Consider the following 20,545-nt stretch of genomic DNA (forward strand, 5'->3'; position numbering starts at 1 on the left):
GGAAGAAATAAAACCAAAGTTTAGGCACACAGTGAGTACCCAGCATTGACTCCTTTTTCCCTTCCTGCACTGACCAGCCATGGACCCTGAAAAAGAGAGTCCTCATGAGTAACTCAGCATTCAGCACTGTGGTGAATCTGTCATGCTGCTGTGGATTTTTTCCTCCCCTGGCCACTGTCTGCTGCCATCCTCTGCCCCTGTCTTTCAGGGGCAGTAGAAAGCTGGATGTCGGTATGTTTAGAATCCTGAGCCTTGCTCACGCTTCAGTCTGGGGAGGAGTATCGAGCCTCTTTTGTGGCAGCGTCAACTTCCTTTGCAGACTCACCTGCAGCTGTCCAGCCACACATCCCCACCCCGAAGCCAGGCTCCGTGATCCTGGTTCTTGTAGGCGGTAAAGTGGCGGATGATGGCCGGCTCCCGGGGTTTCAGCGGGTCTGCATCCTGATGAGGGCTGTACCTGGAGCATGGGGAGACATGGGTGGTATTCCTTCTGGCCTCTGTAAGCTGCTTTCCACTCACAGGTTCACAGTTATCTCTGACTCAACAGAAATCCATTGGCACAGTGGGCTCTGGCGTGAACACTCTGAGCTTTCCTAGAGGCAGGAGATTCCGTCTCTAGGGTCCAGCTCCTTGCAGGACTTTTGCTAATGATCCTGAAGTTTCAACAACAACTCTTCGGTTTTCTTTGAGACAGGGTCTCACTATGTAGTCTCCGCTGGCCTAGAGCTCACTGGGCAGACCATGCTGACATTGAACTCACAGAGATCTTTCTGCTTCTGCCTCCTAGGTGCTGGATGAAATTAAATTTGTGCACCCCCCATCCAGCCTTGACTGCAACCTTTTAAAAGCAGCCTCTGGTCTTCAGCTAAGCTCTGGCTTGACTTATCAGCTTGAACATCAAATTCCTTACCATTGAAGTAGCAGTGAATGCTTTCTCTGATCATCTTTGTATTCCAGCCCAACCTGTCACAGCTCTGGCCATTCCTATTGTTGTATGGTCCTGGCTCTGTGGAGGGATCTGGAAATTGCTAGGAATTTCAGTCTCCCTTTAGCTACTGGAGCCTGTACTCTAATTCAGACTTAGTTTAGTCTTCTAGCACAGTACTTTATCTCAACAACTTGCTCAATGCCAGCTTGCCAGCACTCATTAGTCGAAGGAATGCACAGTGGAGCAGAAGAGAAAAAGAAGCAAGCTGAGAGGTCCCAAGGGACAAGTCGTCCCATGGGTTACCTGGCAGAGATGATGGAGAGGAAGGGCCGCTTGTCCTTGGCTGAGGCCTCAGTAGTCTTGACTCCATTGTCTATGATCATGCCAGCCTGGGGAGGAAAGGACACATTAGCTACCACTGTTGCCCACATCCATCTTCACACACCAGCCTAGACATGGCTTTTGAATATGCCAGTAAACCCAGTGCGATTCTCAGACTGTGTCCATGGGATTAGGATCTACAGTGAGGGATGAAGAAAGCCCGCCTTGTCTCTGCATCTCTCTGACCAGATGTGGGACATGGTGAACTGTGGGAGGTGTAGATAAAGGAATTGAGGTCTAAGACTGTCTAACATGGGGTCATATAGCCAATTCTACATACTTAACTCATGCTAATTTGGAGCGTTTCTATCCCAGACCCCCAAACAAGGGCTACAAGTGTGCACTCAGATATGTCACAGACTTTCAAATGAAATGCTGAACTTGTCTCTTTCCCCTGACATTAGTGATATCCCACAGCCTGTCCTAGCTCCTGCTTGACTTAAGGAGAAAGGTTAATTAACTCCCCTTTTCAAGATGTTTTTGAGTTAGGGTCCCATGTAACCCAGGCTGGCATCAAACTTGCTATGTAGCCAGTGATGACTTTGAATTTCTGATTCCCCTGCTTCAGCCTCTAGAGTGCTGGGATTATCATGTCTAGTTTGTATACAAACCAAGGGCTTCATGCACGCTAGGCAAAAATACTCTACCATCCCCAGCTCTGAGCCTGTTTTGTTTTGTCTTGTTTTAATTTGGTGCCAAAACTGTCCACTTTACAGGCACGAAGTGGGAGGAAATGGAGGTTGCAGTTCTGTAGGCCATCGTCCAATACCTCTCACTCCCAGACCCCCTTGGCCTCTTAGGAGGGCTTGTACCATTTTTTTCTCCAAGCTACTATTTATTCTCTGGCTGGCTACAGTGATGACAGGAGCTTTGGCTCTGGGCTCTATTCTCACAGACTACGACATTGGCAAATCCCTCACCTCTTTGGCTAGTCACATCATTATCTGTAAAGTTGGCTGGTGGCACCTGCTTCACAGAATGGCTGTGGAGACTGAATGAGGTGCCTGAGACATGACTCCATGTCCTCATTGAAGGCTGTGGTGTCAAGCCTTCCTCGGTAGGAGCACCCAGGATGCAGACCCTGTGCTCAGAGTCAAGGTGGCCCAGCTGCAGATTCTCCTTTACCTTCTCCCAGCCTATCTCTGACATAAAGAGACCCTCCTGCCTTCATACATGCCAATGTCCACACCCCACACACACCTGTGTCCTTGACTCTGACTCGCTTTCTATTAGAGATGTTACTCTTTTTTTTTATTTTATTAAAGTTTTCTTTTTTAGTTTATTTATTTTAATGTGCATTGGTGTTTTCGCCATGGTGTTGGATTCCCTGAAACTGGCATTACAGACAGTTGTAAGCTGCTATGTGGATGCTGGGAATTGAACTCAGGACCTCTGGAAGAGCAGTTGGTGCTCTTAACCTCTGAGTCATCTCTCCAGCCCGAGATGTTACTCTTGACTACATTACTCCTCTTCCCAGTTGCTTACTACCCTCTCTTGCAAGTAGGAAGCTTTCTTGAGGCCTCAGGGAATGGTGGGTCCCAATAAGAAGCCAATGTGTTTTCTCTTCTCCCACTGTGACACAGGCTAAGCACCTGCTTCTGCACGGGGAAGCACTGGCAGCCTCATCAACAGCTCCTGCATCCACAAATTCCCCTCCACACCTTCTGCCACTGCCTCTGGAACTGTCGCCTGCTTAGGATCTGAGATGTGATTTAGGAGGTGACTCCTCCTTTCCCATGGCTCTCTCCTCACTACTGGCTTTTGTCCCCTTACCCCGAGGTTCCAGCACAGATCCACTCTGAGCCTATATATTGCTTCTTTTTGAGTTTTCTGCCAGGTTCAGTTTTGTTTTGTTTTACTTTTTTGAACAGGCTTTGTATGTGTGCACATGGAGACCAGAGGTGGATGACAAGTGACTTCTATTACTTTCTATTATTGTTGTTGTTGTTTTGATACCAGATTCTTCACTGAACCTGGAGTTCACTGTCTAACTGGCTGGCCAGAGAGCCTTTGGGATCTGCCTGTCTCTGCTTTCCCATCTATGAGGTTACACTCTTGTTCTTCTGCTTGCACAGCAAGAAATTTAAACACTGAGATAACCCACTAGCTCTCTGAAATACCTTTTGTTTGACCCTGGATGTACCCATGCTTCTCTGGAAGCCCCAATTTCCTTGTCTGCACTGTTAAGAATTGGACCAGACACCATCCCAACATCCCCAAGTCCATCTTGGTGCACAGAGTGTTGCCATCTTTAATTTCAGCCTTGCCCCCAAACTTTCTTGGTGTGTCCAACAGCTCCAGTCTTAACTGCTGTCTATATGGGAAGGTTCTTGACCTATTGAAGTCTAAGTCATGCCAGTCCTTGCCCCTTTTACTCTAGTACCTAGCTTGGAGCAGGGTACACAGTGGTACTCAGAAAGGGTGATCAACGAAGGTGGTCAGGGAGTTTCTTATTTTCCACCTACTGACTTACCCCTGCACAGATGGAGCCACCCACTTCCCAGCAAGAAGGGAGAAAGTCCAGGATGCCAATGCCACCTCAGAACCACGTCCAAACTAGTTTATGTCTAGGGCTTATAGTCAACATCACTGATGCGCACAAACGCCTCACAAAATCAAACCCAATGTCCAACCCAGCATCCTCTAGGAGGGGATGCTGGAGTGAAGGTACAGCTTGTTCCTTTGCTTACGTAGATGCTGTGAATGACGAAGCAGGCTCCCAAAGGAGACTCATGGTGAGTGGTCAGTAATCTGCAGGCCTTGGGAGGCTGCTCTGGACCCGTGGTAAGAATGTAGCTTTTCCACACACTAGTCATCCGCATGTTGGGGCAGGGGAATGAACAGGCTGGCCATAGCAACCCAGCATGGAGAGACTTACCCGGTAGTTCGAATGTGCTCGGTTGTTGTGGAATTTCCCAAGTGGAATGTGCTCAGAATAACCTGGGGAGTACATTCCCACAGAGGGGCCCGTTGGCACATGGTGAAAAATGAACCAAAATCCAGTTTCCTGTTGGGACAGGGCATAGGAGAGAGTCACAGACATTCTTGCAGTGAATTCCTGGTTGAGTGGCCCAGGCTCTGGGAATGGATGCAGTACTGTGACCAGAACAGGCAATTACCAGACACGACCAAACGTATCTGTGTGGTCCAGTGCTTGAATGGACATCACATACTACCAAACACACCCATGTGGTCCAGAGCTTGACTGGACACCACACTCCACCCAACACACCCATGTGGTCCAGTGCTTGACTGGACAAAGGGAAAAGCTCAAGGTTACTGTAATCTGTCATTTGGCTACTTGCCAGCTCTCACTCTTCACATCAGCCCTGCCCTATCTGTCATGCCCAAATTACTGGGTCACTGCAGAGATTAAACTCCTGATGGAGAGAGTTCCAAACAAGTGTTCTCAGCTTTCCTTGGAGATCTGGAAGCTGAGGCCCAGAAAGAGCAATAAACAGGCTCAGGGTCAAGGCCCCAAGACAAACCAGCAGCAAGGGAGAGCTGTGTCAGAGCAAGCTGTTGGAGCAAGGCATGGTGTTTGTTGCCCAGCTACCACCATCTAGCTCTTTGGTGCTCTGGACACTCTTGGTCTTCCTTCTGTAGCTTCCTCCCTAGCCCAGGGTGTAGCCCTGATGTCAGAATCACAAGGTGTTGGCTTACAACACTGATGTATCAGGCACCATCCGAAGGCAAAATAACTCATTCTGCAAAGAATTATTGGGCATAAACTGCTTAGTACTCTGGGATGGTTTGGATACGAAGTGTCCCTGACAGGTCATGTGTTTGAACACTTGGTCTCCAGCTAGTGACTCTGGCTTTCTGTGTGCAACCTTTAGAAGAGGGAGACAGACCGGAGGAAGTGGGTCGTTGGAGCTGGGACTTGAGGATTATAGCCTGGCTCCACTTCCTGTCTTGTCTTTTTTTCTAAAATGGTTTTTAAAGTTTTAATGTTTTATGTGTGTGAGTATTTTGTTTATATGTATGTCTGTGTATCATGTGTGTGCCTGCTGCCCTCAGAGGTTGACAGAAAGCATAGGATCCCTTGAAACTGGAGTTACAGTTGGTTGTGAGCCACCATGTGGGTGCTTGGAATCAAACTCTGATCCTTTGCAAAAACAAGGACTCTTAACCATGGAGCCATCTCTCTAGCCCCTCTTTCTGGTTCTTGATCCACCGAGATGTGAACAAGCCCCCACTGCCGCAGCCACAAGTAACTTCTGCCGCCATGCCTTCCCTACTACTGTGGACTATGTTCCCTTAAGCCAGAAGCCAAAATAAACTACTCATGAACGGTCACCAGGGTTATGAAGTGACAGACAGACTGTCCTTTAAAGCCAAGTCACAGGACTCCCCAGTCTCCAGTCCCATAGAGGAGTAGTACTGAGCTCTGAACACACACATTTCCAAGGCAGCATCTGCCAGCTATAGTTTATTACCACTTACCTCGGACCCGGCAGCTGCACAGTTGATGAGGTTGTTGTTGGGATTTGCCATCCAGAAAGTGGACACAGCACTGCAGAGAGAGGAGAAAGGTTGAACAGTGTCCTGTAAAGGGCTAGCAGCACTCTGTCTGCTGCACAGTGTGAGGAAGAGTCTCTTGTCTGAGACTGAGAAATCGATGACTCCATTTGAGGCTACGTTTTCTCACCAAGGACAGGTGCGTTCAAGCTTGTGCACTGTTCAGGGCTGCAAAAGCTGGATGCAGCTTGTGCTTCTGCAGATCAGGAATGTGAGTCCAAGAAAGCAAGCCTTTCTAGGGAAGGCCATCTGTGCAGGAAGCAACGTGTCTCTGTCTGTGTCTCTCCTCTGTCTCTGTCTCTTCTCTTTGTGTTTCTCTCTCTTTCTGCCTCCACGTCTCTGTATCTGCCTATGTTTTTTCTATGTCTTTGCATCCCTCTATCTCTCAGCCTGTTTCTCTGTTTTTCCTGTGTCTGTCTTCTGTCTCTGTGTCTGTCTCTATTTTCCTATCTGTCTGTCGGCTTCTGTCTCTTTGTCTTTCTGTCTGTATTTTTCTGTCTCTCTTTCTGTGTGTGGCTCTGTTTTCCTCTCTGTCTGCCTACTTCTGTCTCTTTGTCTTTTTATCTGCATTTTTCTACCTCTGCCTTTCTGTGTGTGTCTTTGTCTCTCTCTCTGGCTAGAAAGAGATTCTTGTGGTCAGGCTGATGGGTACGTATTGGGAGCTGATGTGGCAGCTGCTTCCTGTCCACAAGGATGCCATGTGGCATAGAGCCACAGGTGAGCCAGAGTTCTCCAGACTAAACAGTGCTAGTGAGGCTCACAGAGGAAGAAGGGAGGAGGGAGGAGGTGGGGTAGAGAAGCTGCCCTAGGGACCTCATTCTGAGAAATAAGCAGAGGTGAACAGCAAGCTTTGAAAGGCCCTTTTAAAGGTCCTGGGGCAAGACATTGAATGTTCATGCTCATCCCCTCCGCCCTTCCTCCCCCAGACCCAGGTATACGGAGTACCTTACAGTACTATACACACACTTACTTGCAGTCCTGTCTGGGCTTAGGAATGTACCCTGGGTATGAGTCCTCTGTGATCACTTTGCACATCCTGCTGTCCCGATCTGATGGGAGGAGAGTCCCTGACTTAACCAGGAGGCCAAGGCAGTGGTCAAAAGTGTTGCGTTCCTCTGGCCCATCTTCAGTGAAGAAGCAGTGGCCCAAAGAATTATAGCCCACAACATCCTTGATCTGCAGGGTCAAGAAAGGAGTTTCACTCAACACCCGAGTGTGCATGTGTCCAAATATTCAGTCAACAAACATGAAACAGTGCTGAACTATACCAGGCTTGAGTAGACTGGGGCTGGGAGTGGGGGGGTGGAGACCACCTTGACCCCAGGCAAAAGCCTGAGGGTGGACAAGGAAAAGGATGAGACCTCTTCCAGTTGGATGTGCTGGGGATGAAGCTTCGTGGCACAGGGAAAGGGATGAAATATCAGAAGTGTGTAGGTGATTCAAGAGACTCAGGCCTATGTTCCAGAAACTATTCTATTAAGCTTGCCAAGACATCCTGAGGAGGGTCTCCAGGGCCTGAGTAGGGGGCAGGACAGCTCCCCCATGAGACAGCAGGTCTCAGGGACATTTCATGAGCATTTGCACTAATACACTTCTATAATCCCTGGAACCCAAGCCAGTTTGTTGGTCCATGATGCCCACTAAGATAACTTCACACCCCAGGCTGCAAATCAGAGAGGGCTGGTAAAGCCAGCTACTGGGTCACCTTCCCAGAACCAGAGTGAATAGAACACCAGAAAGAGCATTTTGAAGAGACATTGTGAGAGCAGAGTGTGGTGTCAGTATCAGCACCAGGAGGCTCTCACACAAGCCTGCCTACCTTGTCAGTCACTACCACGAAGCTCTAGACTGGACCTCCATCATCTCCAAGGCCTCAGAATCCTTAGAGAGCCCTGTACCAAGCCCCAGTCCACACCAGACTCTGATGACAGCATCTCTCCCATACAGGCTCCTGCTTTGACTCAAACACCCCAGAGAGGAGATGCTCTGGGCTCTCAAGGTACAGTGGGTGAGCATGGAAGCACTTGGCGCACCTTTACTGTGTTCTTCCATCCCTGATTGTCCAGGGACTTCATCCAGGGAAATCTTCCCCGCTTCCCTGTGACCTCACATCAACCCACACCTCTTAAGGCACTGCCACTGTACCAGGAGCTGGGAAATCTGTACGCTATCCAAATGCCCTTGGCACTGACTGAAATACCAAGGCCATGCCCTCAGCCCTGGTGCCAATACAAGTGACTGCCTTTCTCACTGTAGGGCATTCAGTAACTTTGGTCTAGCCCTGACAGATGCCAGTAGCAACCCTACCCCACCCCTGCCCTGCCCCTCCCCCCCCCCCCCCCCCCCCCACCAAGCTGTTTCCAGACTTCCATTACTCTAGTCCACTGATCAGGAGGGGAGACAACAGTGTAGCTGATGGGAAAGCATTGATCCAAGGTGAACACCCCAAGTTCCTCCAGGCTCTCACACGGCAGGTGCCTGCTCCCTAACTGCAGGGCAGACAGCTCTTAGAACCATCCCACAGCAAGCTCCACCATGGCCGAGCACTGACCACACTGCCTGCCTATACCGGGCAAGCTCCCTGCCTCCTAAACAAGCGTCCTTCCTTTAATCTTTAACAACAGGCGAGGGCGTGACCTTGTAGCCCATTTACTCCTTCAATGGACATTTCAGTCAATGCCAAGGGCATCCAGTGGGATGCTTCCTTCTCGTCTAGTCAGTAATGAAAGCTTGTTATAAATAGCCCTGAAAGACAAGCCCGGGAGGGGATTCGGCTGCTGTTGCTGGCAGAGACCTCTAAGATCAAATTCAATGCCTGGCTTTGCAGAGGAGGAAACCATGCCCAGGGAAGGGATGTGGGTATCCCAGGGAATTTGGTATTCTCAGAGTCTCCTATCTTCTGCCCATGGATTCTAACTTGTCCTTAACCATTTGCCATGCACTTTAGATCACAAGTTCAGGAGCCCTGCTCTGAAGGCCAGTGAATGAGTTGGGGACATTTTTCTAACAAAGGCTCAAGGAAGACCTGGCCTCTAAGATCCGTGAGAAGAGGTGCTGTGAACAGAAAGGCTTTGCCAGAAGAAGGCAGAGAAACAGCTACTGCTGTTGGCTGTCCAGTGTCTTACACATGTTATCCTGTTTCAACCTGATTTCAGTGGATGCCACTGGATCTGGATGTCCCAAGCCCATTTCTTTGCAAGGACTGAACTCAGACTTGATCTCCATCTCATTTGAAACAAAAAGCAATCCGCTATATTGAGGAAGCAACGAGTCTCACAGAGGCAGGGAAAAAGGAGGACAAGTGAGAAGGGAGATCTGGGGCAGGAGAGGAAGTGTAATTCACATTTTTACTTAGCCACAGACTGGCTCTGTCACTCTCACTGAGTATCCCTTGTGTGACAGAGGGGATGCTAGGAACATTTTCTGATTGTTTCTCCTTAGAACATGTCACAGAATTGACTATTAGTTGTAATACATGGATGGATAGATGGGTGAGTAGGTAGGCAGATAGATGATAGATATAAATGGGTGATGGATGATAGATAATAGATTAGATAGATAGATAGGTAGATAGATAAATAGACAGATAGATGGATAGACAGATAGATAGTGATAATGTTTACATAGGGAAATAGCTACAGATACTAGGTAGGTGGGTAGGTAGGTAGGTAAGTGGGTAGGTAGGTAGGTGGGTAGGTAAATAGCAAACAGATGGTGGTTGCATGAGTAGATGGATTGCAAATAGAGATAGATAGGCAGCTAGGTAGATGATGGATGCATCCAGATAGACATATTGGTGAAGTAAACGTTCTCTTTCTCTCTCTCTTTCTCTCTCTCTTTCTCTCTTCTCTCTCTCTCTCTCTCTCTCTCTCTCTCTCTCTCTCTCTCTCTCTCTCTGGCTCTCTCACTGGGGCTGTCCTTGAATGCTAACCAGAAACAATGTTTAACCCCTGCCATTCATTGAGAAAACTAAAACTATATTTCCCTTTCTTGCCCACTGATAGCAGTTCACGATTCCTGGAAGCTGTTTTAGGTCCTTTATTGTTGGTAGTAGAGTCTGAGCACAAGACTGGAAAGGAGAAAATATGAAAGACCAGAAACAGCTGCCTGCTATTATTTCAACTAGTCCAACCCTTGGACCTTCTATTTAGTTGTCACTGGTGGTGGGGGCGGGGCGCTGCTAGTCCTAGGGGCAACTAACAGGGAGCAGCTCTGGGTCTAAAGACGGTTCCGTGTGTCAAGATAGTCTATGGTCACCCCAGTCAGAACTGGCTTCCATCAACAAGCTCTATGTTCTAAGAAGAACGGTGCCTCAATTCAGTGAGCACAAGCAGAAATTAGTGATCGGTTGACGCTCCGGACATGCAGGATGCCGCTATAGCTTCCATCAAGCTCAGACCAGAAATAGTTCTTTAACAAACTGCCTGTGAGGAACATGTACAGACTATTTCCCCTTGGCTTTGTTCCCCAGACAATATAGGATGCCAACTGTTTATTAGGCAATTACATGGCAGCATAAACCATCTAGAGGTGATTTAAAGCATGAAGTAGCATGTGAACAGGTTCTTTGCAAACACCAGGCCATTCTATACTGGGACTTGAAATGAAGGGTTTTGGCATTCTCAAAGGGCTCCTGGTACCAAAGAGGATGCTACTTACTTCTGAAGTCTAGGGTGGGTATTATATGTGTGTGTGTGTGTGTGTGTGTGTGTGTGTGTGTGTGTATACACACACACACTTCAGCAAGAAGCCTCATCTCAAATTCAGTCATTTTAAAAAGAAAATTTATTTCCAAGCTTCTGCCATTATAAAAAATTTAAAAATAAAATTCCTGAGGAGGAGCTGGCCTTGGAGCACATTCAAGGGTCATTTCTTTTGCAGATCTTAATGAGTTTTTGAATATGCAAATAGAAGTTGAGGGAGGAAACAGGACAAAACACTACCTAAAAAGGGAAAGAATGCTTCCAAGGCTGTGCAGGGGAGGTAGGAAGGGGTGGTGGGGGCAAGGATAAAGGGAGGCAGAGCTCATAAGGTCAGGGTGCTGCCTGAGAGAAAACATGTGACGTGGAAAGGGGCAGTGAGACCAGAGGGACCTGCCGTTCCCTTCCACACTGCCGATTTCTGCTCTGATCTGCAATGTTCTCTACCCTCCTTTCCTGTACCTCTGTTTCCCAGTGGAGTCCTGGACCAAGGCAGCTTTGTGGAAAGATAAAATCTGGGTCTGGGCTCAGGGGAGAGGAAAGAAGACAGCAGCCGCACACCTTGACGAGTGAGAGAACAGGGTCAAAGGCGCCGGAGAAGGGGTGAGCCAGAGAAAATGGAAGCCTCTTCCACAGTCCACAGGGCTGTGCAGCTGGCAGAGGAGACGCTGCGTTTCCCATCATGGGCTCCAGATATCTTTACTAGAATGCCAAGAGAAGGGTGTGGCCCCAAAGGTAGAGAGCCCGGGGACTGAGTGGATCGGCTGGCACACAGAGCCATATATGGTACAGCCTGTGTGGAAACAGTTGCAACCTGCTGGAGACATCTTGATTTTATACTGCCATCCTTTATCGTAAAGATAAACTGTGAGCAGGTCCCCAGGTGGGAAAGGATGTACTTTCTTCTGTTCAGTCTCCCTGGCTTAAGAATAGGAGATAGAATAGCAGAACTCACCCTGGAGTCTCTTGTACCTTCTGCTATAGGCCAGGAATATATTAATTGCCGTCCAGTCCTAGGAAGGCAATGTTCAAGGTCCTGCCTTAGAGCCTGAAGTACCCATGAAGATGCACTGAGCCCCTTTCCCTGTGGCCCTCCAGAGAGTGTATATAGAGACTCTCCTTGGGGGAAATTCTCCCTACACCTGCTAGCATCTTGGGGATAGTGTGCACAGAGGCTCCTTCCTCTCTGCACCTGCCCACACCTTGGAGCCTTGGTGCTCCATGCTACATTGTCAGAAGGACACCCTCAACAAGTTACTATCACAGGAGATATTATCACAGCCTCACTCTATGGTCTCAGAACTGTGACTTAGTGAGCTGCGTAAGCAGTGTGAGAAAGAGGCCCTGTGACCAGATGAGGGTAGGTATTGCTAGCAGATCAATCAATCTGGTGAGGTTTTACCGAAGACCCTTCCTATGTGAGCATGCATTGGGACTTTTTGAAGTGTCAGGAAGGGAGCACATTCATGCAGTTTTTGCCAAGAGCATCTAACTACACCAGCCCTACTTTTTGGTGGGGGCATATGCTGCTATCTCCCGGAAGCAGAGATGTTTCCACAGAACACAGAGAGATGCAGCGGCACAAAGCGCTACTGCTATTTACTGTCCTCTCAAAGCATGTCACTTGTGTTATCTGGTTTCACCCTCGCAACAACCCTTTGAAGCTGACTCTGTCGGTATTTTTACTATGCACTGGAGGAAACTGAGGCCCAGGACGTTTCTGTCAGTTCCTGCGACTCTATGCTCCTGACTTTTGAGCTTCTGCTGAGACCCATGGCACAGACACTGAGACCCACGGCACAGACACGGGAAAGAGCAAAGAGATGCGTGAGCCGAGGGAAGGACAGAGGTTTGCTAAACTGGGTGGCACTTTAGGGTCATATTGCTGAAAGCTGTCCCCAAAACTCAGAGACAAACAGAAGTCAAAGGGCTTGTGTTTTTGTCAGAAGAGGGAATTGGTTTAAATGTTTAAAGAGAAGGGGCTGGAGAGGCGGCTCAGTGGTTAAGAGCACATGTTGGTCTTGTAGAGGACTCAGGTTCGGTTCCTAGCACCCAGGTTCCAGGGATCTCGTGCCTTTATCAGACTTTTGTGGGTACTGGGCAGGCACATGGTATATATACACACATACCATGGAAAGATTCATACACATAAAATAAAACAATCGTTTTTAAAAAAAAAGTGAGAGGAAGGGGCTGCTGCCTGAGTCAGGCTGAGGCTGAAGGAAGCTGACTCCCAAGGATCGGGATACACAGGCAGAAGACAGGGAAGAGCTGTGAGCAGGCCCCCTGGGGCACTTCGGGACCTGCTGGGGTGGAGCAAGGTGCTGAGACACCTCTTGGCTCCATACAGCTGGGGGCCCTTCTTTCTTGGGAGCTGGGATCTACTTGTCTGGGATCCACCACCTCTGACCAGAGATGATGCTAGTGAAAGGTTTCCAGAACAACCCCCACCCCCACCCCTCGCTCCCCTGCTGTCCCCATGGCCTCTGCAGTCTCAGTGATAATCGCATCTTTGTCTCTGTATTGCCTCTTTTGGTTCTGTTAGCTGAACGCTCTCCCTGAAACGCAGTCACCCGCTGGTAAACTCTTCAGTGCAGGCAGCAAAGGAACACACATCATCAGTGTGAAAGGCCAGCTCCCACAGCAGCCGTCTGGAAGGCGTACAGATGCACATTCCAAGAGCATTCAAAGCCAATCTGTAAAACTTCAGGTCTGCCTGGGATATGGCCCCGCTGCTGCCAGCTTGGCTCAGAGAACTGGAGACCCGGACACCATCTAGATGGCAAGCGGTGCAATTTGATTCCATCTTGGAAAGGCTGCTACGAGGCTGTGCCTCCAGACCTGTCAAGCACAGCTCAGAACTGAGTAGTGGTGGACCCCTGAATGGCCACTAGATTAAGACTGTAGCTGGCACCTCAACTGTGCTGTAGCTGGATAACAAGGGAGCTGAGAGAAGCTCCTTCCCAACTTGGCAGCTGACATTCCCGGGCAAGAGGAAGTCTTAGCTTACAGTGCTGCACACATCTGCTGGTTTAGGCAAAGCTCTCCAGGGTTCTGACTCTACTGTGGATACCACAACTCATCTAATTACCCCAGGTCAGATCTGGGGGACAGGGGAGTGGTGCCTTAACTCACTGTCTTCTTTTCCCTACCACAAGTCTCTTAATTCCTCCCCCTAACAGTCTCCTGGGGATAGCCCCATGCCGGCTCCAGAAGTCTGTATCTCACTGAAGGGTTGGCTCCCCATTCTGTCCTGCTGAGTATCCCGCAAGCCTGCTCAGTTCCCCCAAAGCCAGCCTGTTCTGTGGCAATACCTGGATTCCCTGCTCTGAAAATGGGTTGCTAGGATAATACAGCCAGGAATGTTTCATTCTCATCCTCTACTCAAGCAAACTAAAAGGTAGCACCGTGTTCTGCAGGGCTCAGGGAGGAAATGGAAGACCTGACGGATTCAGTAGTTTGTCCACGTTCACACTGGAAGTAGGTGAGAACACACAGCACAAGATCTCCCCCCTCATCCCCACACACCCTAAGTCCCTAGATAGAATACCTTTCCAGCAGGCACTTACCAACAGGCCATTGGAGCCATGGACAGTGACGCAGCGGGAGAATGTGTGATGGATGGAGAGGTCCCTGATGTACGTTGGTGGGTCATAGCCTCCTAGTTCATCCAAATCTCCAGCCAGGTGGAAGTGAATTGGGTACTGGCCCACCAGCTGCTGCCCCATATACTTTAGCTCCACGCCCTCCAAGTGGGCTGCTTTAAATCCTAGAGCAAACTGCAACAGGAGAGTGAAAGTTAAAAGAGTCTCCCAGGAATCCCCCGATCCCCCTAGGCAATGCCTGCATCCCCCGAGGACAGAGGTATTACCTTCCCAGTGCTTTGTCAGGGAGTACCTCCTGGGTACTCAATAAATCAGAGGCTCTGTACACACGGATGAGGATGCCCGACCCTTCTTACACTACAGGAGTCCAGCAAGGCTTTACAAGATGCTGCAGGATAACAGACTCTTCGAATTGGAAGTGCCCAGGACAATAGCTAGACTTGTTTTGATCTTCCTTTACCATCTCCATAAGCCACCCATGAGGAAGACATTGTCCTAAAATGCTTAGTGGGTGGGGATGACAGGAAACATGCCCTAGGAGTGCTGGAGAGTGGTGGACTTCAGGGTGTCATTGTTTACGGTATGAAACCTTCTCCTGCAAAGGAAGGGGGTGCTGACTCTGGACATATCCTGAGCCTCTGCTCTGGGGGCATGCATATGAGTAGCAGGTGGTCACAATGCAGGGCTGCTCCTGGATGTGCTCAGGGAAACTGCTTGGCCAGACAATGTGTGCAATCCAGGAGCTCAGCAGAGAGCAGAGCCTGGAGTGACATGTGTCAGAAGTAGGCTCTGCCAGTTCCTACCAGGGGAGCTGGAGTTTGATGTGCAGACCATTTCCCTTAGATTCAGGTCTCACCTGGAACGACAGTCCAGCAGCCAATGCCTGGAGAGTTGTGTTGAGAATGATTCTGAGTCTAGTTTGGGCTTCATGGGCAAGAGGGTCATGGGGACTCAGGTCCATTCTCAAGATTGGGAGGGCTACAGTAGCTTGTGCGACAGAAAACAACTGTTTCCTCTGGATCTCATGGTGACAATTGCCAGAAAGTGCTCACAGACTGGGAACTGGAGGCTGGAGGCTCTAGAAACCCTAAAAACATAGATCTGTACCACAGGACTCTCCCCTCGTAAAAGGTCAGCAGAGCTCTCACTGGGAACTGTTTCCTTTCATCAACCTTGTTGTTTACATGATTAAAAATAATTACTCTTGGACTGGGGAGATGGCTCAGTGGTTAAGAGCACTGACTGCTCCTCCAGAGGTCTTGAGTTCAATTCCCAGCAACCACATGGTGGCTCACAACCATCTGTAATGAGATCTGGTGCCCTCTTCTGGTCTGCAGGCATACATGCAGGCAGGACATTGTATATATAATAAATAAATAAATATTTAAAAATATTTTTAAAAAAAGGATTACTCTTACAGCACGTGATTTCAGCCTCAGGAGAACTCTTTTTATAAAACTCGTTTCGATGTTGTTAGCACTGAAACCAATAACCACACGAGGAACACAGAAGAACATGGAGGACATCTATGTTTCTTGGACTATTTACCAGGCCTGATAAAGGCATTTGTAGAGATAAAGAAATTCCTCTTTGAGCTGGCTACTAGGAGAATGTGAGCTCCAAGGAACTGGGTTGCTTCTGATGGCTTTGAGAGATCTGCTGCTTTGTGTGACTGTCTATCTAGAGCAGGTGGTTCTCAACCTTCCTAACGCTGCGACCCTTTAATACAGTTCTTCATGTTGTGGTGACCCCCAACCATAAAATTATTTTCATTGCTAGTTCTTAACTGCAATTTTGCTACAGTTATGAACCACAATGTAAATATCTGATATGCAGGGTATCTGATATTCGACCCCTATGAAAGGGTCTGTGGGGCCCCAAATGGGTCATGACCCACAGGTTGAGAATCACTGTTCTAGACTCTACCAGGACCAGGTAAATTCAATGCTGCACCTCCCTACCTCCTGCTTCACACCCTACTCCCTGCTCCCTGCTGGTTGTTTGGTCTGCATTAGAATGGATCTATTGAGGGTATGTTTTTTATTTGTTTGTGTGTATGTGTGTGTGTGTGTGTGTGTGTGTGTGTGTGTGTGTGTAGTTGTGGGGGGAGTACTAAATACTTGTAAGAAATTTTCAGGAAGGTGGGCATGGTGCTACACATTTGTCATTTCAGTACTTGAGGAAACCAAGGCAGAAGAATCTTAAATTTGAGGCCAGCCTGGGCTACATAGTGACAGCTTGTCTTTTTTGTTTGTTTGTTTGTTTGTTTGTTTGTTTAAAGCAATATAAAAACACTAGCAAAAACAAAAGTTAAAAAATGACAAGTCAGGGTAGAGGCAATGAAGTAGGCCCAGTGCTGCACGTGGCCTCCATCGGAGGCCCCGGCTGGTTCCATCACCTCCCACAAGTACAACTGCCTATCATTGGCAGGTAGACCTCTCCTAGGGGTGTATGCCTCTTTCTACCCCCTGCTCCACCATCCTCTTTCCTCCCATGAGTCTCTGTCCACAGCTGGAACCTTGGGTACCTTCCTGTAGGGCTAAGAGCCTCATCCAGGCAGATTCCTACCTTGATGTGACCCCCAAAGGTGTCGAAGTCAAAGAAGTCGCAGATATGGCTGCTGTAGGGGTAGCACTGGTCCTCCATCTCGCCCATCACCACAATGTTCCGAGTCAGGAGCCCGACCTCAGCCCGCATGTCCACACCATCGATCTCCTCCCCAATGTGTAGGTACTGTGGCTTCCCTAGGGCACAAGAGGGGCGAGGAAGCAGGATGGCAGGTGGAACATGCCCACCATGCTCCCATCGTATACTCCCAAAGCTGTAGCTTGCTCTTCACCAGGCCCTCCCTCATGGCGGGCCCCAAGGTCCTTGTTCCCATGATACAGAAGAACAAAGTCTCAGGTAGTGGAGCTACAGTTCATAGCTACTCATGCTTAGGTCTTAAGACCGTCACAGATGTGGCTACTTGTCCGATAATATTCACTTACTCTTCTTCTGAGTTTTAGAGCTAGACTCTGCCGTGGTTCATCTGACACAGGGCTTCCCAGGGGAGCTCTGCTTCCCCACCTCCCTACAGTGAGGTGTGGCCATAGCATCTAGGTAAAAGTGCCAGGTATGACCTTGAGCTGCCTCTCATCTCGATCTCCAGCCTGGTGGGCCAACCTCACCCAGCAGAGAAAAGCCATGGCCTAGAGATGGCAGGATGGCAGAGCAGAGAGAGAGAGAGAGAGAGAGAGAGAGAGAGAGAGAGCGCGAGCGAGCTAGTTTCCTCAGGGCTTCCACTGTATCTGTCCTCCAGCTGCAATTCTTAGGATAAAACAAACCTCCCTTTCAGACCCCCACTTCAGAGCAGGGCAAACCCATGCTGTGCTCTCAGCAGCCTCACGGAAGGTACATCCACAGTTTGGTGCTCGAGAAAGAACAGGCTGGTGTTCCTGTGTCCAGAGCCGTGGGCTTGTATACATGCCCCTGTGGCACCACGTGGAGCCGTGGGGAAGAACTTCCCTCTACTCTGTGCTGACTTCATCCCACAGAGGAGGCACTCTCCTGGTCCGTGGTTGCTAGCCCTGTCCTGTGGCACACTCAGAAGGCCTTAGCTCCAGTTGGCAATCCCTTCCAGTCCAGCCATCTCATCCCTCATCTGCGTTTCTTATGCTCTCAAGCTTCCCCAGGCCCTGCCATCCTTGAGAAAAATCTAACAAACCAAAGACCCTCCCACACTCCCTCCAGTCTTGATCCTGTGTTGTGTGAATCCTTGACCCTGTGTTCTGTCCATTCTATCCCTCCCACTACCTCACCCCCTTTCTAGTCAGATTCTTTAATGTTACCCTCTGATCTCCTCTCCCTCCATCTGTGTAGAAAGCACAGCTTAAGACAGGCTCCTCACTGAAATGGCTGACAGGGCTTGTGGATATTTTCTGTTTCGTTTGAGGACGCAATTACAAAGAGCACCACTGTCCCGTGTGGACTTCCAGCCCAAACCACACCACCTACACCACTTGGCTTTCACTCCAACCTTGACTCGATCAAGGAGGCCCTTGCCTTGGCCCTGAGATACCACGAGTGCCCATGTGTGAAGGCCACGGTTAAAATTAGCAATACCCACCACAGTGGCCTTCCTTGGCTTTCTCATCCAAAGGAAGAGCTGACCTCTGCCCTCCCTTTCACTTGGCACACATCCTGGGAGCTAGCAGAATTGTTAAGAAAGCCTATGGTTTTGGAATTCTGCAGACTCAGTGAGATAGTGGTTTCTTTGAAGCAATACGACATGAGTACATGGAGTACATGCTGAAGCTGAGAAAACAGCTCCGGGCAAGTGAATGGCTTGTGTTTTCTATTGCATCTGTGACAAATTACCACAGGTTTATTTTTTATGGCCCTGGAGGTTAGATGTCCGAAATTAATTTCCTGGGGCTAGTCAAGGTGCTGGAAGGGCTGCTTTCTTAAGGTGCCACACAGTGGGTTCAGGATCTATCCTGGCCCATGAGCAGGCTTTCTGGAGTCCATTACCTATGGAGGGATGCCTTGCGCCTTGCTTAGCCTTGAGACGGGGGTGGGGGGTGGGCTTGGTCCTGCCTCAACTGAATGTACCAGGCTCTGCTGCCTCCCCTTTCTAGAGGAGGGGATGGAGGGGCGGGGGGGGGGGAGGCTGGGGAGAGAACAGGAGAAGGGATGAGAGGGGGATCTATGGCTAGTATGTAAAATGAATAAAAAAATTTCTTAAAAAAAAGGTGCCACATAGAAACTGTTCCCGAGCTTTTTCAGATTCCAGTGGCCACCTGTACTCCTGGGTTTGTGACAGCCCCCCCACTTCCACCATCTTCGATCGGTCCATCTCCTTCTGACAATCCACAGCTTTTCCCTCTCTAATCTTCCTTATTCACTCTTATCTGATAACCTTTGTAATTACATCGGCCCCACCCACATAACCCAGGACACTCACCCACTTCCAGAACTTTAGTCAGAACCGTAAGTCCTTTTTGCCATGTGAGGCAATAGTCATAGGGACTAAGGGTCACAACATAGACTCAGCCTACCACAGAGTCCTTAAGAGTCTCAGGCAGAGTGTCAGTCAGCTTTCCGTTACTATAATTAATACCTGGGATGAATCAATTTAGAAAGCAGAAAGGTTTATCTCAGTTCATAGTTTCATAGGTTTCAAGTCATGACCTGTGGGCTGTGTTGCTTGGCCCAGTGATGACACAGCCTATCCAGTGACTTTGTGGTCAGTAATAAAACAGAGAAAGGAGGGGACCAGTTACCCATAGCCTTCTTCTGGAAGATATCCCTAATGAACTTAAGACTTCCATTAGGTTTTATCACCTTCCAACCATTCCACACAGAGTCTGACATCACTAGAGGAGATAATTGGAAACAAGTTCACTACAGAATGCTGGGCCTCTTCCTCCCTTGAGCCCACTATGGCTTTCGGTTTGGGTCACAGGCCACATGTTTTTACTGCCTTAAGGTCCTCTGGACATTTATGTAGAAGCCTCTGCTTCGATCCCTGGATGATCTCCCTGCCTGTCTGTTCTGTGGCCTTCACGAGCCAGCTAGTCACAGGGCCTTCCCAGGTGTAAAGGGCAAAGTCTGTCTCTGAGAGTGGTGTGCCCCGCTTCTGGGGGACTCCAGCTTCAGAAAGCCAGGTGGCGGAAATATGGAGCCTGCGTGGTGGCTGAAAAGGAAAGAGACATTCTAGAAGATGACGCAGGTCATCTCTAAGTATGGTATGGTTTCAGAGAGCTTTCTGCCATCCTTAAGCCAGCCTTTTGATCTCCTCGTGAAGATCTGGAAGTTAGATATTGGTGAGCCTGGAGCAGGATGTGGGGGACATGACTATCATGGGTACAATAGGGAGGCTGTTTCTCTTTACCACTGGATGGTGGTTCTGGGGTCTGAGGGAGTGCTGTGAGCTTGGGCCTTGGCCAGCACAGCCACTCCTGTGTGATGCCTTTCTTCTGGGACTTGAGGATAATGCGTCATAGAGGGTGAGAGGTCCTTCTTTCTAGAACCTGTTTATTTCCCACATTCTCTCAACTCTGACTTTCAGGGCTGTGCAAGTCCCTGTATCTCTGTGTCCTTTGGTATGATGCACACTCCTGTGGCATCTCTTCAAGGACTGAACAGCCACCACCCCCCTACTGTTCTTTCCATTCTAGCTCATGCTGTCCTAGGTCACAGGGCCTTGAGAGCCCCTCCCAGAGTTCCCCGTCGGTCCACTCTAGCTGGCCCAGAGTTTCCCAGAGGGAAGAGGTCTGTCCAACTGGCCTCCATCCTTCCTTCCGCCCCTCACATGTGTCAGACCTGCATGGTAGACTTCAGACCCTGCACAGTCCTCACATGCATCTTGCTGGGGGACCACTTTCACATCTACTTCCATCTAGACACATCTTCCTTCTCTATTTTCC

General features: G+C 49.1%; 1 protein-coding gene across 1 annotated transcript in view; it reads right to left on the reverse strand.

Annotated features, from left to right (window-relative positions):
* Positions 1-20,545, reverse strand: part of LOC118591108 (cell migration inducing hyaluronidase 1) — a 159,883-nt gene that overhangs the window by 25,155 nt on the left and 114,183 nt on the right. Inside the window, exons 12-18 of the mRNA XM_036199195.1 lie at positions 16,704-16,879; positions 14,100-14,309; positions 6,801-7,006; positions 5,756-5,825; positions 4,188-4,316; positions 1,232-1,317; positions 326-457 (exon numbers count right to left, since the gene is read on the reverse strand). Coding sequence (XP_036055088.1) covers positions 326-457; positions 1,232-1,317; positions 4,188-4,316; positions 5,756-5,825; positions 6,801-7,006; positions 14,100-14,309; positions 16,704-16,879 — 1,009 coding nt within the window. The remainder of the gene's footprint in view (positions 1-325; positions 458-1,231; positions 1,318-4,187; positions 4,317-5,755; positions 5,826-6,800; positions 7,007-14,099; positions 14,310-16,703; positions 16,880-20,545) is intronic.

This window comes from Onychomys torridus, chromosome 1 (assembly GCF_903995425.1).
Source record: "Onychomys torridus chromosome 1, mOncTor1.1, whole genome shotgun sequence".
Classification (NCBI taxonomy): domain Eukaryota; kingdom Metazoa; phylum Chordata; class Mammalia; order Rodentia; family Cricetidae; genus Onychomys; species Onychomys torridus.